The sequence below is a fragment of the Heterocephalus glaber genome, unplaced genomic scaffold (assembly GCF_053883595.1).
Source record: "Heterocephalus glaber isolate CG9 unplaced genomic scaffold, H.glaber_assembly_v1.0 deba00001457, whole genome shotgun sequence".
NCBI lineage: Eukaryota > Metazoa > Chordata > Mammalia > Rodentia > Bathyergidae > Heterocephalus > Heterocephalus glaber.
Window position 1 is genome coordinate 35,822,958 of NW_028258305.1, and position 13,683 is coordinate 35,836,640.

The 13,683-nt window shown below is 37.4% G+C and overlaps 1 protein-coding gene and 1 pseudogene across 14 annotated transcripts in view; one reads left to right on the top strand and one right to left on the bottom strand.

Moving 5' to 3' along the window:
- The window catches only part of Birc6 (baculoviral IAP repeat containing 6), a 243,878-nt gene that overhangs the window by 89,180 nt on the left and 141,015 nt on the right, over window positions 1-13,683 (bottom strand). For all 14 annotated transcript variants that reach the window (XR_015453010.1, XM_087216157.1, XM_087216155.1 and 11 more), the window contains 6 exons: window positions 13,398-13,619; window positions 11,587-12,367; window positions 9,887-10,030; window positions 9,356-9,485; window positions 2,433-2,564; window positions 611-778 (listed from right to left, as the gene is read on the bottom strand). Coding sequence is in view for 13 of the 14 variants with exons in the window: in XM_087216157.1 (XP_087072283.1) it covers window positions 611-778; window positions 2,433-2,564; window positions 9,356-9,485; window positions 9,887-10,030; window positions 11,587-12,367; window positions 13,398-13,619 (1,577 nt within the window). In the remaining variant the exon portion in view is untranslated. The remainder of the gene's footprint in view (window positions 1-610; window positions 779-2,432; window positions 2,565-9,355; window positions 9,486-9,886; window positions 10,031-11,586; window positions 12,368-13,397; window positions 13,620-13,683) is intronic.
- Window positions 2,759-7,359, top strand: LOC106008879 (pre-rRNA-processing protein TSR1 homolog pseudogene; annotated as a pseudogene).

Genomic DNA, 13,683 nt, shown 5'->3' on the forward strand with positions numbered 1-13,683 from the left:
GTTTGTTTGTTTTGGTACCGGGGATCGAACTTGGGTCCTTGCGCTTGCCCAGCAAGCGGCAAAACCACTAAGCTAAATCTCTGGCCCATCACATTGCTTTTTTTTAAGAGTAGGAAGTAGGAAATATTTATTGAGGGGTGGACAGCTCCTGCCTGAGAGGGACAGGAGGTGACCCATAAAATGGGCTGCCCACATTGCTTTCTATATAACTTATCTTATAGTACACTAGTAGAAAAGTTAGAAAGCCAATGAAGTGGAAAATGTAATTTCACATAAATCCTTAAAAAGAATATATACTGGGTAACTTTCATTTTCACTCTCACTTCTTGGGAGAGTCTCACTACCTCTTGGGGTGGGGGGGAGTGAGATAAGGTCTCACTGCATAGTTCAGGCTGGCCTTGAACTCACTATGTAGTCCAGGCTGGCCTCGAACTTGTGACAATCCTCCTGCTTCAGCCTCCTGAGTGCTGGGATTTTAGGCGTGCACTACTGCACACAGACTACCTCATTTAAGCCCCTGATCAAGCATGACTCTGTTGATTACCATAATGATTTATATAGTTGTAAGATTATTAAATTTTTCTTTGATATTTATCATTGTGAATATTACCTGCCAAGAGTTTGTGGAACAAGTGGAACACAGGGACAGTAATGATTTTGTTGGCCGTCTCTGCACCTGAGGAAACACTTCCTATTTTATCAGGTACTGTCCTCCCCCTTCTGGATGGTGGGCGAGGTGGTGTAGCTGATACAGCACGTTTAGACTGAGATTTCAGCCCTAAAAGAAAATAATCCATTAAAATTCGGTGTAGCATGAAATTTAAATAAAAAAAAAAATTTGGCCTATGTGGAGTCTACTAGATAATTAGAATTTTTTTCTCCAGACCACTATTTGTTCAATATTAGTTTTGAAAATCTTTCTAAAACAAATCACATCTTCTGATGTCTTGTTAACGCTTGAGATTTTTTTTAAAATTATATGGAAAAATGTTTAAGTACTTTTGAGTTTTGCTTTGGTTGAGTTCTATTATATTTGAATATTATCATAGGTTTTTTTCCCTTGCATTCCTTTTTTTTTGAATAATTTTAATTTTTGTATATGTGTGTGTTTAGTGAATGATAATAAAGTTACACATTAATAAAAAAAAAAATTCTGTGTAGCATGGGCCGGGGATTTAGCTCAGTGGCACCGAGCCTGCCTTAAAAGTGCAAGGACCTGAGTTTGATCCCGGGTACTGCAAAAAAAAAAAAAAAAATTCTATGTAGCCAACACACTACCACAAAAGAAGGTGTTTTTTTGTAAAATATTTTAATAAAGCACGCTTCCTCACTACTGTCAAATCACAGAAATGTTTCTTCTAACCCCCTATCTAATCTCCCAATTGTATTTGCATTCCACAACAAATGATAACTAAGTTTGGCTCTAGATCTGCTTTCCAAGAAAGTAAAAAATCTTGCTAGCTTTTGTGATAAAACTTATTAGTACAAACGGCTGGCTTAATATTTTACTACTAGATTTTAAAATATTGCCCCTGAAGCCCATTACAATTTGGCAATGTAATTATTAAACTTATATTGTGCCCAATTCTTACTGTATTTCATTAGATATGAACACATCTAAATAGCTTACATGTCCCATTTAAGCTTGATGATGTACTTTGCCCCAGAAGGCCACAAAGTGTTTAGGAGTTTTTGCGTAAACTCCTTGTTTAAAAAAGAAAGGGTGAAAGCCAGGGATGTAGCTCAAAGGCACTGCACTTGCCTGGCAAGCATGAGGTCTTGAGTTCTATCCCTGTTACCCCCCCAAAAGGATGAAAAAAATTAAAAAGTATTTACTAGTTTTCATTTATATATTCATATAAAATTGATGAAATGTAAGATTTTAGTATTAAGTTGAGGAAGCAGAAGAAGGAGCAAGGATAACTGATAATTTTAGAGGGTTATTTCTTTAATTGAAATGATTTTAGCTCTTTGTCCATAGGAGGGGAAGAGAGATTGATGGGGGGGATGGGGGAAAAAAGGAAGCAAGATATATTATGTACAGGTACAGATTCCCTATGATCAATGTTATGATGTATATCTAAAATGTACCAATAAATGTTTTGCGGAAAAAAAAAAAAAGAAAAAAAACCCTAAAGACCAAGCTAAAGTGATAGATATTAAAATAAAGAACCTGGAATATTTTTTCTTAAAAATGATTTCGGCTCAAATGAACAGTCTCCATATAGATTACTTTTCAATTTGGAGAGCTCTATGTAGATGTATCTAACCTGTCCCAGAGAAAAATTAATGCAAGATCTATTACACTTATTTGCACAAACTGCATTCTACTACATACATAGGATCTGTAATCTTATAGATTTTACTATAAATACAAATCATATTTTGAGAAATTGAACCAAAATAAGAAGTCTAAAAAGCACAAAGCATACCAGAGGCAACAACAACACTGTAATTGTCCTGAAATCCATTTTCTGCCTTAACTTTTTCTTTTTCTTCATGGTTTTTCTTTTCTTTGTCATCTTTTTGTTCACTAATTAGTTTAGCTGTGATACTCGGAGTATCTGTTTAAAAAAATATACAAAATACTTTGTTTTTCCAAAACATTAACAAGGGAAGCAGTCTTTCAGATGATTTTACAGGATATTACCCCTAACATTGAGGTAACATCAGCAGCATATAGAACTTTCTCCAAAATTGATTAGACACTATCCAATGAAGCAAGTTTTAGTACATGTGAAAGAACTAGAACCATACCATGCATATTTTCAGATCATACTGCAACGTAACTAGAAACTACTGACAAAAGAAAACACAGAAATCATGTATGGAAACTAAACAACACACTTTTAAATAAACAATAGGCCACATAAGAAATCAAAGAAATAAGGCATTTCTAGGGAAAAAAATGATAATGCCAGTACAATACACCAGAATTTATGGGACACAAGGAAACCAGTCCTAAAAAGGAAGTTTATAACTGTGTATGCCCATATCACAAAAACAGCAAGCCCAAATAAATAATTAACAATGCACATCAAGGTCCTTCCTAGAAAAACAAGAACAATCCAAATCCAAAGCTAGTACAAGGAAGAAAATTATAAGAATCAGAGCAGAAATCAATGTGATTAAAACCAAAGCAAACAACAAAAATATACAAGAACTCAATGAATCAAAGAGCTGAAAGAAAAAACAAATAGACAAACCTTTAGCCAATGTAATCCAAAAGAAGGTGAGGAAATACCCAAATCAGCTCAATTAGAAGTTTTACAATGTACTTTTTTTTTTTCTTTTTTGGTACTGGGGATTGAACTCAGGACCTTGCACTTGCGAGGCAGGCGCCGGAACCACTGAGCTAATTCCCCGGCTCAATTAGAAATTTTAAAAGGTGAAATCATAACAGACACAGATGAAATAAAAAAGATTATTAACAGCTACTTGGCAAATCTGTATGCCAATAAATTGGATAATTCAGAAGAAATGAATACATTCCTAGATACATATGAATTAACAAAACTGAACCAAGAAGACTTAAAATCTGGAATAATTTATTAACAGGCAATAATACTGAAGCAGTAATAAAAAACCTACCAACCAAGAAAGGCCTATGGATTCACTACCAAATTCTATAAGAACTTCAGAGAGATTGAACATCAATAATCCTCAAGCTCTTTAATGAAATTAAAGGGGAGGGCCAGGGATTTAGCTCAGTGATTTTGCCACCTGCTGCGCAAGTGCATGGACCCGAGTTCAATGCCTGGTACCAAAAAAAAAAAAAAAAATTGAAAGGGGAAAAAATACTCCAAAAGTCATTCCTGGATGAACCACTACTCAGATTCCAAAACGACACAAAGATCCAATTTAAAAAGAGAACTAGGGGCCGGGGATTTAGTTCAGTGGTGCCATGCCTGCCTCACAAGCATAAGGTCCTGAGTTCAATACCCAGTACCAAATACAAAAAAAGAGAGAGAACTACACACCAATCTCTTCAATGAATATAGATGCAAAAATCCTCAACAAGATGCTAGCAAACAATGTATCAAATCATCAAAAAGATCATACATCATGATGAATTAGGCTTCAGTTCAGGGATTCAAGCATAGTTCAACATGACAAAAATCACATGATCATCTCAATATATGCAGAAAAAGCCTGTGAGAAGAGCCAACATCCTTTCATGAATAAAACACTAAAGAGGCTGGTGCCAGAAGGCGTGCTGTCCATGGGGAGAACGCAGGTCATGAGATGGGGACCCAGGAGAGAGTCCAATAGTCTGGAGGGGAGTCCTACAATCTAGGGGAGCCTGGGCTGTCACTGATGGAACCTATGCCTTTGAGCGCCAATGAGTAGGCTGTGGGCACTTACGTGACTGGGGTGCTCAGCCAGGGCAAGTCTTGGCAATGCCCTCCCTCGCCAGGAGTCTCGAGCAGAGCTAGAAGCCAACGAGAAAGCACTATGTCCTAGACTTTGACTTGTTTTACATATAATTGTCTGCCTTCCTTTTCTCAGTGGCCTCTGTTTTTAAAAGTATACGACATTCATGCTGCAGAAATCAATCCGTTTCTGTATTCCAAATGCTAGTTATTGTCCTTTGCCTAACACATGGAAAAACTGGGTTTATAAGCCAAAAAGCTCAATGAAATTTCCCCATTCTCTGAAGATTCTTTGGTTCTACTTCATGACCCTTACATACTGTGCTCTACAGACAATGTCCCTCCCAGATGCCACAGTTATCTCCTGTAGCTGGCCAGTGTTTACATGTCAGTTTGCTTGGGTATTTCTTAAGTAAAAGTATAACCCTTGGGGTGCTTTCTTCACCTTGTTCACAATCACTAGAGTGATTCTTATTGTGAGACCACTATTTTTGTGTGGTTCCAACACTTTGATGATGAGATGAAGTTATTTGGTCCACCTTCAGGAACATTTGCAGCTACTGGACAAGGTGTCGGATACAGTATCTTTCACCATATACTAAATTAAAATCAAAATGGATCAGAGCACTTAATATTAGAAAAAAAACAATGATGTGGCACAGAGGGATGGCAAGAGCCATGTAGGACTGAAAATCCTATGCAAGAAGGTGAAAAAGGAGCTCAGCAGAGTAGACCAGAGGCATTGTGCCAGCGAGCTCCGAAAGCAGAAAAAGGAGGAGGTTCTGGCCAAGAAGAGACAGCTAGGCAGCAAAGATGGGGCTCCTCATCAGGTGCTGGTGGTGCCTTTGCATAACAGAATTTCCTTGCCTGAAGCCCTTCGCCTGCTGCAGGATAGGGACACAGGAACTGTGCACCTGCAGGAGTGGGACAGCACCCATTGCTTTATGCTGCTGTGCCCCCATTTGAAACATCGGTGGTTTTTTACATCTGCAAAGCCTGGGGATCTGCACACAGTGTTAGACATGGCTAAAGTGGCTGATACCATCCTGTTCCTCCTTGATCCACTAGAAGGCTGGGACAGCACTGGGGATTACTGCCTTTCCTGCCTTTTTGTTCTGGGGCTTCCCACCTGTACACTAGCTGTCCAAGGGGTTTCTGGCCTCCCACCAAAGAAGCAATTAGGTTCCAGAAAGAAGCTAAGTAAAGTAGTGAAGAAGCGCTTTCTTGATGACAAACTCTTCTTGTTAAACACTCAACAGGAGGCAGGGATGCTGCTTAGGCAGTTGGCTAACCAAAAGCAACAGCATCTTGCTTTTTGAGATCAGGAGGCCTACTTGTTTGCTTATGCTGCTGATTTTGTGCCTAGTGAAGAGAGTAACTGGTTAGGCACCTTGAAAATCTCAGGCTATGTTCGTGGGCAGACTCTGAATGTAAACAGCTTGCTGCATATCATTAGACATGGTTATTCTGAAATGGAACAGATAGATGCCGCCATGGACCCTTTCCCTTTAAATCTTAGAGTGATTAAATCTCAGAAGGACCCAGGCATGGCAGTGGAGATTTGTGGTAAAGAAGCTGTAGCTGATATGGAAGACCTTAAGGTCCTAATGAAGGCAGACCCTGGCAGACAGGAGTCTTTGCAAGCAGAGGTTATCCCAGACCCAATGGATGGGGAGCAAACTTGGCCCACTGAGGAGCAGCTGAGTGAGGCAAAGGACTTGCTGAAGGAAAGCTCCAAGGTGGTAAAGAATGTCCCCAAAGGAACATGCAGTTACCAAGCTGAATGGATTTTGGATGAAGATGATCAAAGTTGTGGGGAAGGAGATGACTATGATGATACAGAACATGAGAATTTTATGGAAGAGGAGTCTCAGGATGAGGGTAGTGAAGAACAGGATGAAGAATGTGAAACTATGACAATAGGGGAATCTGTGCATGATGATCTGTATGATGAGAAAATGGAGGAAGAGGCTGAGGAAAAAAATGTTAGAGAAATATAAACAAGAAAGACTGGAAGAGATGTTTCCAGATGAAATGGACACACCCCGTGATGTGGCTGCTAGAATTCGATTTCAGAAATAGAGGCCTCAAGAGCTTTCGGACATCTCCATGGGATCCTAAGGAAAACCTTCCTCGAGATTATGCTCCTATCTTTCAGTTTCAGAACTTTACTAATACTAGGAGACACATCTTTAAAGAGACTGAGGAAAAAGAGGCTGCAGGAGCTCAGGTTGGCTAGTATGTCACACTTCATGTCTCTGAAGTCCTTGTCTCAGTGGCTGGGAACTTCAGGAGAGGACCACCTTTGATTGCATCTTCTTTGCTACCTCATGAACAGAAGATGTCAGTATTGAACATGGTGGTGAGCCAGAACCCTGGCAACACTGAACCTGGGAAAGCCAAAGAGGAACTGATCTTCCAGTGTGGATTCAGACGCTTTCGAGCCTCGCCTTTATTTTCTCAGCACACTGCAGCGGATAAACACAAATTTCAGAGATTTCTGACTGCTGATGCAGCCGTGGTGTCAACAGTATATGCACCAATTATTTTTTCTCCTGCATCTGTGCTGCTTTTCAAGCAGAAAAGCAATGGAATACACAGCCTCATTGCTACAGGGCATCTGTTGTCAGTGGATCCAGACTGAATGGTCATCAAGAGAGTTGTTCTGAGTGGTCATCCTTTCAAAATTTTTACGAAGATGGCAGTTGTGCATTACATGTTCTTTGGTACAGAGGATGTACTGTGGTTTAAACCGGTGGAACTGAGGACAAAGTGGGGCTGCAGGGGACACATCAAGGAGCCGTTAGGCACCCATGGCCACATGAAATGTACTTTTCATGGGAAACTAAAATCTCAGGACACAATACTGATGAACCTCTATAAACGAGTTTTCCCTAAATGGACTTATGATCCATATGTACCAGAACCAGTACCTTGGGTGAAAAGTGCAATTTCTTCAACAACACCTGAAGTGGACATGGAGTAATGGATTCAGCTTTACTGCTGCCAGTTAGCACTTCCAGGATGGGAGCTTATAGGCTGTAATGGGGCAATGTGTGGTTTCTGCTTTAGCCTATCATTTGGCTGCCCTGTTTACAGAGGACTTTTTTTGGCCTAACAAATATCTCAGTTAAGAATGGAAGTTTTTCTACTACAACTTAGTTCAAAAAACTAACGTATCTTACTGAAATATGTATTCTCCACTAACACTTTGGAAACTAAGAGAGGAATATGGAAAACAAAAACTTCATGTATCTAGAGACAATTGTATCTCTTCATTTTACAAAATAAATAGCTAATAAGGGGAAAAAAAGAGAAAGAAAAGAAACAATGAGGAAAAATCTCCTGAAGTTATAGGCATAGTCAAGAACTTTCTGAACAAGAAATAGTGCCAAGAACAAATAGGATCATATCAAATTTAAAAAGCTTCTGCACAGCAAAAGAAACAACCAACAGAATGAAAAGAAAAGCTATAGAATCGGAACATCTTTTTGCTAGCTCTCAAACAGAAGACTAATGTCTAGACTAATGTCTAGAATGGAAAACTAAAATGAATAGACACTTCATAGAAGTACAAATGGCCAACAAATACATGAAGAAATGCTCAACATGACTGGCCATTAGAGAAATGCTGATTAAAACAACCTTGAGATTCCACCTTACCCCAGAAAGAATGGCTACCATTAAGAAATCAAATAATAACAAATGCTGCCAAGGTTACAGGGGAAAAAACCCTTTTATATTGTTTGTAGGAATGTGAACTACCTGTAGTACAACCACCATGGAAGTCAGTATAGAGATTCCTCAAGAAACTAAAAGTAGGGCTGGGGATTTAGCTCAGTGGTTCTGGCGCCCGCTTCACAAGTACAAGGTCCCAAGTTTGATCCCCAGTACCAAAAAAGAGAGAACCTAAAAGTAGATATTCTATTTAACACAGCTATTCCCCTTTTAGGTATCTTATCAAGAGTTACAGATACCATATTACAATGACATATGCATACACCATGTTTATCACATCACTATTCACAATAACTCTAAATCTTGGAAGCAGCCTATATGTCCATCAACAAATGAATGGATGAAGAAAATGTGGTATTTACGCATAATATAGTAATACTTGGCCATAAAGATAGTCATTTGTAGGAAAACAGATGTACTGTGAGACCATAATGTTAAATGAAATAAATCAGATTCACAAGCTTACACATTGCATGATTTCTCTCATATTAGAAACTCAATTATTTTTTTAAAAGAGCAAAATAAATATAGATAATAAATATGGAGTTAGGTCTTTCTTAAATGGGAAGGGGATCATGAGATGGAGGGATGGTGGAGAAAGTAGGGGGACATAGATGGAAAGACAAATTAAGATGTGTATGTACAGGCACCAACTCCACACAAGGAATGTAAAGATTACGTACTGCAAACAGGCAGTGCAAACAGGCACTCTGTGGTGCCGTCCCTGCCTTCCAAGCACAAGGTCATGTGTTCAATCCCCGGTACTGGGGAAAAAAAATTAATTAATAATTTTTAAACAGAAGGCTGACGTAGCAGGATAGCAAGATTGAGGCCAACCTAGACTACATACTGAGACCCTGTCTCACAATGAAACAGAAACAAAAAGAATCCAAAAGAATTCTGTCATCCAATCAAATACTCTGTAATTTACCGACTATAAAATGACCAAGTGATTTACTACAGGAAAATTCCATCAACAGCTTTCACTGGCTTGTCTGCATATCTAGTTGTTCATTTTGTCATTACATAACATACATCATAGCAAAAGGGCTACTAGTGACTAAATGTATTACACATTTTGTCCACTTGATTGGCTTCTTTTCACACTCTGAACTATATCAAGATGTTTTGACTTTTTCTAGTCACTGAATGAATGTTGAGTGGAAGCAGGTAAGGTTATAAAATTAATCAAATTCCATATACACCTAAAGTTAACAAAAAATTCGTATTTAAATCTGACTTGCCTGATACTCTGTCAAGAACATCTGATAAAGTTGTTGAGACTGGCAAATGAAGAGTACGAAACTTGTGTCCTGCTCCATACATTGGGTGCTGGATGACATGGCTAGTTGCATTAATTCTGCCCTTGTACAACTGAAAAACAAAATCAAAAATTAAATAAATGAAGTCAACTCTTTAGAATGTGCATCATTATGAAATAAATTCAAAAGTGTATAAAAAATAAAAAGTTTAATAAAACATAAAAAGTTTTTGTTTAAATGTGGTACACTGGCCATATGATATATTGGTAAACTTTTGCATTCATAGTATCTTACCTAACAATATATCACTTTTTCCCAAAAGCAAATCATACTACACGATAAATGGCATAATTACGTTATTCTAGGGCAGGTGTGGTAATGGGTTATCATAAAGACTTCTAAGTCTTGTCATTATATAAAGTTTATACTTGTTGCAGTTTTTTATATTAGATGAAAACTATAAGACATAGTAACACACAGACTCTCATAAAAATTCAACTGTTAAATACTCACTGGGCAAGGAGATTGAAGAAACATTGTTACTTTCTCATCCTCCAGCATCAACTGTAAAAACAGTCTTCGTATAAACCCTGAAATGTTCCCAGATGTTGGAAGGTTCCCTCTTTGAGAAGATGTCTGAAATAGTTCACAGAGAACCTAGCAAGGCAAGAGATTTAAAAACCTTAATACAAAAATTGCAGCTTCATTATTTTGAAGAATAAACAAGAATTATTAAGAATGAGGACTAACAAGTGTATTTTAACACATCAAGGCACCAAGAAGAAATTTTATCCTAAAATATATGCATAAAGCAGATAAAAAGTTAAAAGTATAAGAAACATTTATGTAGGAAAGAGGAATTACTCTTTAGTAGAGTCTCACATAAGAAATACCTAACACAATCAATTTATTTTTGCCTTTGGTCAATAAAAATGTGGTTACAATACAATAATAATTATTTCTTAAAGTATACTAAAATACAAAACAAAGACTTAGTAAGATCCAGATTATAATTTACGATAAAATGATGAAAGAAACAATTCAGGCTACTAATACACACAAGTCAAGTTTTCAAAATATTCATACCCTGCCCTTGGTTGAAGTTGGTAAATTAAGCATTCACCTTTTTTTTCAGGCATTCACTTTTAATTAGTGACATTAAAAGCAGAGCAGTATTTTCTCAACAATTAGCTACCATAGGCATTAAAGTATCTTGTTCCTCTTAATAAAGTATTCGATAATTTATAAAGGTTTTTATTGTTATCCTTCTAGACACTAATAAAATTTGACAAGAGCTATTAAATAGGCAGGGGGAAAAAAGAAGTTGACTGCTATTTATGAGTGTTTCCTCTGCTTCAGAGAGACTCTACGCCAGGTACTTTACAGCCATCTTTTTATATCCATCAACAATATTTCATCTTGTCTAGAAAATCTTATGAGGCAGGCGTTACTAGCTTCATTTTAGGTATTAAGCCAGAAAACCACAAAATTTTCCAAATAGCCACTAGAATTACTGTTAAAATAATTTTACCTTTCTTCTTTTTTTTTTGAGACAGGATCTCAGAATGCAGTTCAGGGTGTCCTTAAACTCACTATGTAGCCCAGGCTAGTCTTGAACTTGCAGTGATCCCAGTCTCCCAAGTGCTGGGACTACAGGCATGCACCACCATGCCTGGCAAATAATTCTACATTTTCAGATTTTTGGTCACAGAGGCTGAACACAATAAATTGTACTGTTATGAGATTTACCCAGTCTCGTATCTAAAACCTACTCTAATGCCTGTGTAATAAAGAGTACACCAATAGTGACATCAGTCAAGCTACATCAAAATGAAATGCCTAAATGAAAATTATGACATATACCAGCCACTGTTTATTGGTCAAATCTATTCTACTACCTAAAGTATTATTCTTTGGGGTTTGTTCCTTTTAATTGAGAGCGTTTGGGAGGGGTATGTAGCTACATTCTCCATGAATTTCTCAATCATCTTTCACCATAATGAATATCTGATTCATGGGACCATATATTTTGGCAAGATACTATATTAGTACTTTAATTATGATTTAAATTCAGATCCTCAAATGCACTTATCCCCAAACTTTACCATAATCTTGCCTTAATATGTGGCTCTCACCTAATTCCACCAATGTTATGCAACATTTTATTAAAATAATACAACAACTAAAATCCCAGATAGTGTTTCTTCTCTTACCTGTGCCATCAGCTTTTGATTATTAGGATGGCATGAGATGCACTGCAGAAAGAATGCAACTGTTGCATTCTCAATTGCTGTCCGCTGTTGAGTTGTCAATCCTGTTGTAGCAGCTGAAGAAAGAGATGTTGATCTTGCATTTGTCTGTTGTGCAATTAAATGATGTCCTCCGGAAGCTGACCCAGAATGACACAATAAAAACAGAAGTGCTGTCCATAGTGGATTGACTTCAGAACCACCAAGCCAATCTTTCATAATGTGGCTGTTGCCAACTTCTGTCAAAAACCTAAGAATAGGAGCAACCAGGTCGGCTGTAATAGGCAACTTACTACAATGTTGTGGAACATGATGCCGCCTGAGTTTATCCTGGAAAATATCTATTGACTGAGCAATGCTTTCTGAGTAGGAAATCTGGCTAAAGCAAAAACTAGCCAGACTTCTCACAAGAAGAGAAGGCAAACCAGAGTCTAATAACTGTTTGATAGCTTCTGGAGACTGAGAAGAGGAAGCAAGGGTTGCCAGATGAGATTCAGTTAGTGTGAGAGGTGCTTGTGCATTTTTAGAGTCATCTGTTAAAGATGAAGTAAGATCCTGCTTTTTGCTATCATCTGTCATGGACAGTCTGTGGTGACACTGCACTGGAGGAGGAGTAATTCCCATCCAGCCCATGAGCAAGGAGAAATAATTTGGATGTATGTGACACATTGAACAAAGTAGACTGTCAACAGCTTTCTTCAAAACCATGTTGCAGGGGAGAGACATGGACCAATTGAAAAGTAACCTAGGGAAATAAAACATACCACATTAATCATATATTTTAATAAGAAAGAATTCATCTTTTCAAATATTTTTATTAGAGATCAAATATAGTCTGACAAAAATATAGTTTATTTGACATTAAATAATGTGACACTGTAGTGTCAGGGGTTATAATATATACATTATTTAAGAATTTAGGTAGATGTTAGGTTAGATTTCTCATATGAATTCAGAAAATCAACTTGTATTAAAATGTTTCTATCATCATCATATATCCTCACAAAAGACGTAACAAAAACAAATTACACTAAAGAAATGTTTAGGTTAAATTTGTCATGAAGATCATAGAAGTTCCTGTGTGCAAATGGAAAACTATTGGCAAGCTTCATTAATTAGGTCATGGTCTATAACAACTATAAGGGCCAAATATGAAGATCACAGATTAGAGAACAAAAAGTTTGCCTTCTGTATGCTACTGTTATCAAGGAATAAGTTCATCAGAGCCTTAGCCAAGTATAGTGAAGGAGCGTGAGTGAATGGAAACTATCTGTTGCAAGGATTATATAGAAAGTGGCCTTTCAAAGTTATGCTTTTCCTCCAAAGTTATACATTAAAGATAAAAGAACCTCATGAGTAAATCTGTGAAAATAAATACAGGGGAGAGGAAGTGAAAAGAACGAAGACATATATTATGTATACATACTCATAAAAAAGAATAATAATACAATTACATTAAATTTTTAAAAGAGAATAAACATAATGAACCTCAGAAACACCGACATGAAGCATTTTGATTTCAGGTAAGAGAAGCAGTGTTGCTAATATATGAAGATAAGACGGGAGTGCAGCTCAGTGGTGGAATGCTTGCATAGTACGTATGAAGCCATGAGTTGGCCACCAGCATGGCAGAAAAAGCAAAAAGCAAGAGGTGTGATACCTCATTTTAAACTGGCTGTATGTGTGTTTTTCAAAGTATTTTAATACTTTTAATCAAGTGAAAACCCAAAGTGACCTAGTACTGGGAGGGAAAAGAGCTTTGTAATCATACTTACTCAAAGAGCTCCTGGTCCAACAGTGCTGGTAGATCATATTCTACAAGCAGTTCATAACTATGCCAAAGAATTGCTGCTACACAGTGCAAATGAGAAGGTGATGGCATGAGAAGACCATACTCTATTGTTGAAGAGCTAGGACACATGTAGTTCACCCTGCCACTTCTTTTCATTGCAGCCACTCTTGCAGAATCACTGACCCATTTTAACAAGGCCTGAATTCTTAAAAGAAGAAATTGAATTCCAACAATCAATAATGATATAAGCAACATCTGACTTTTACATG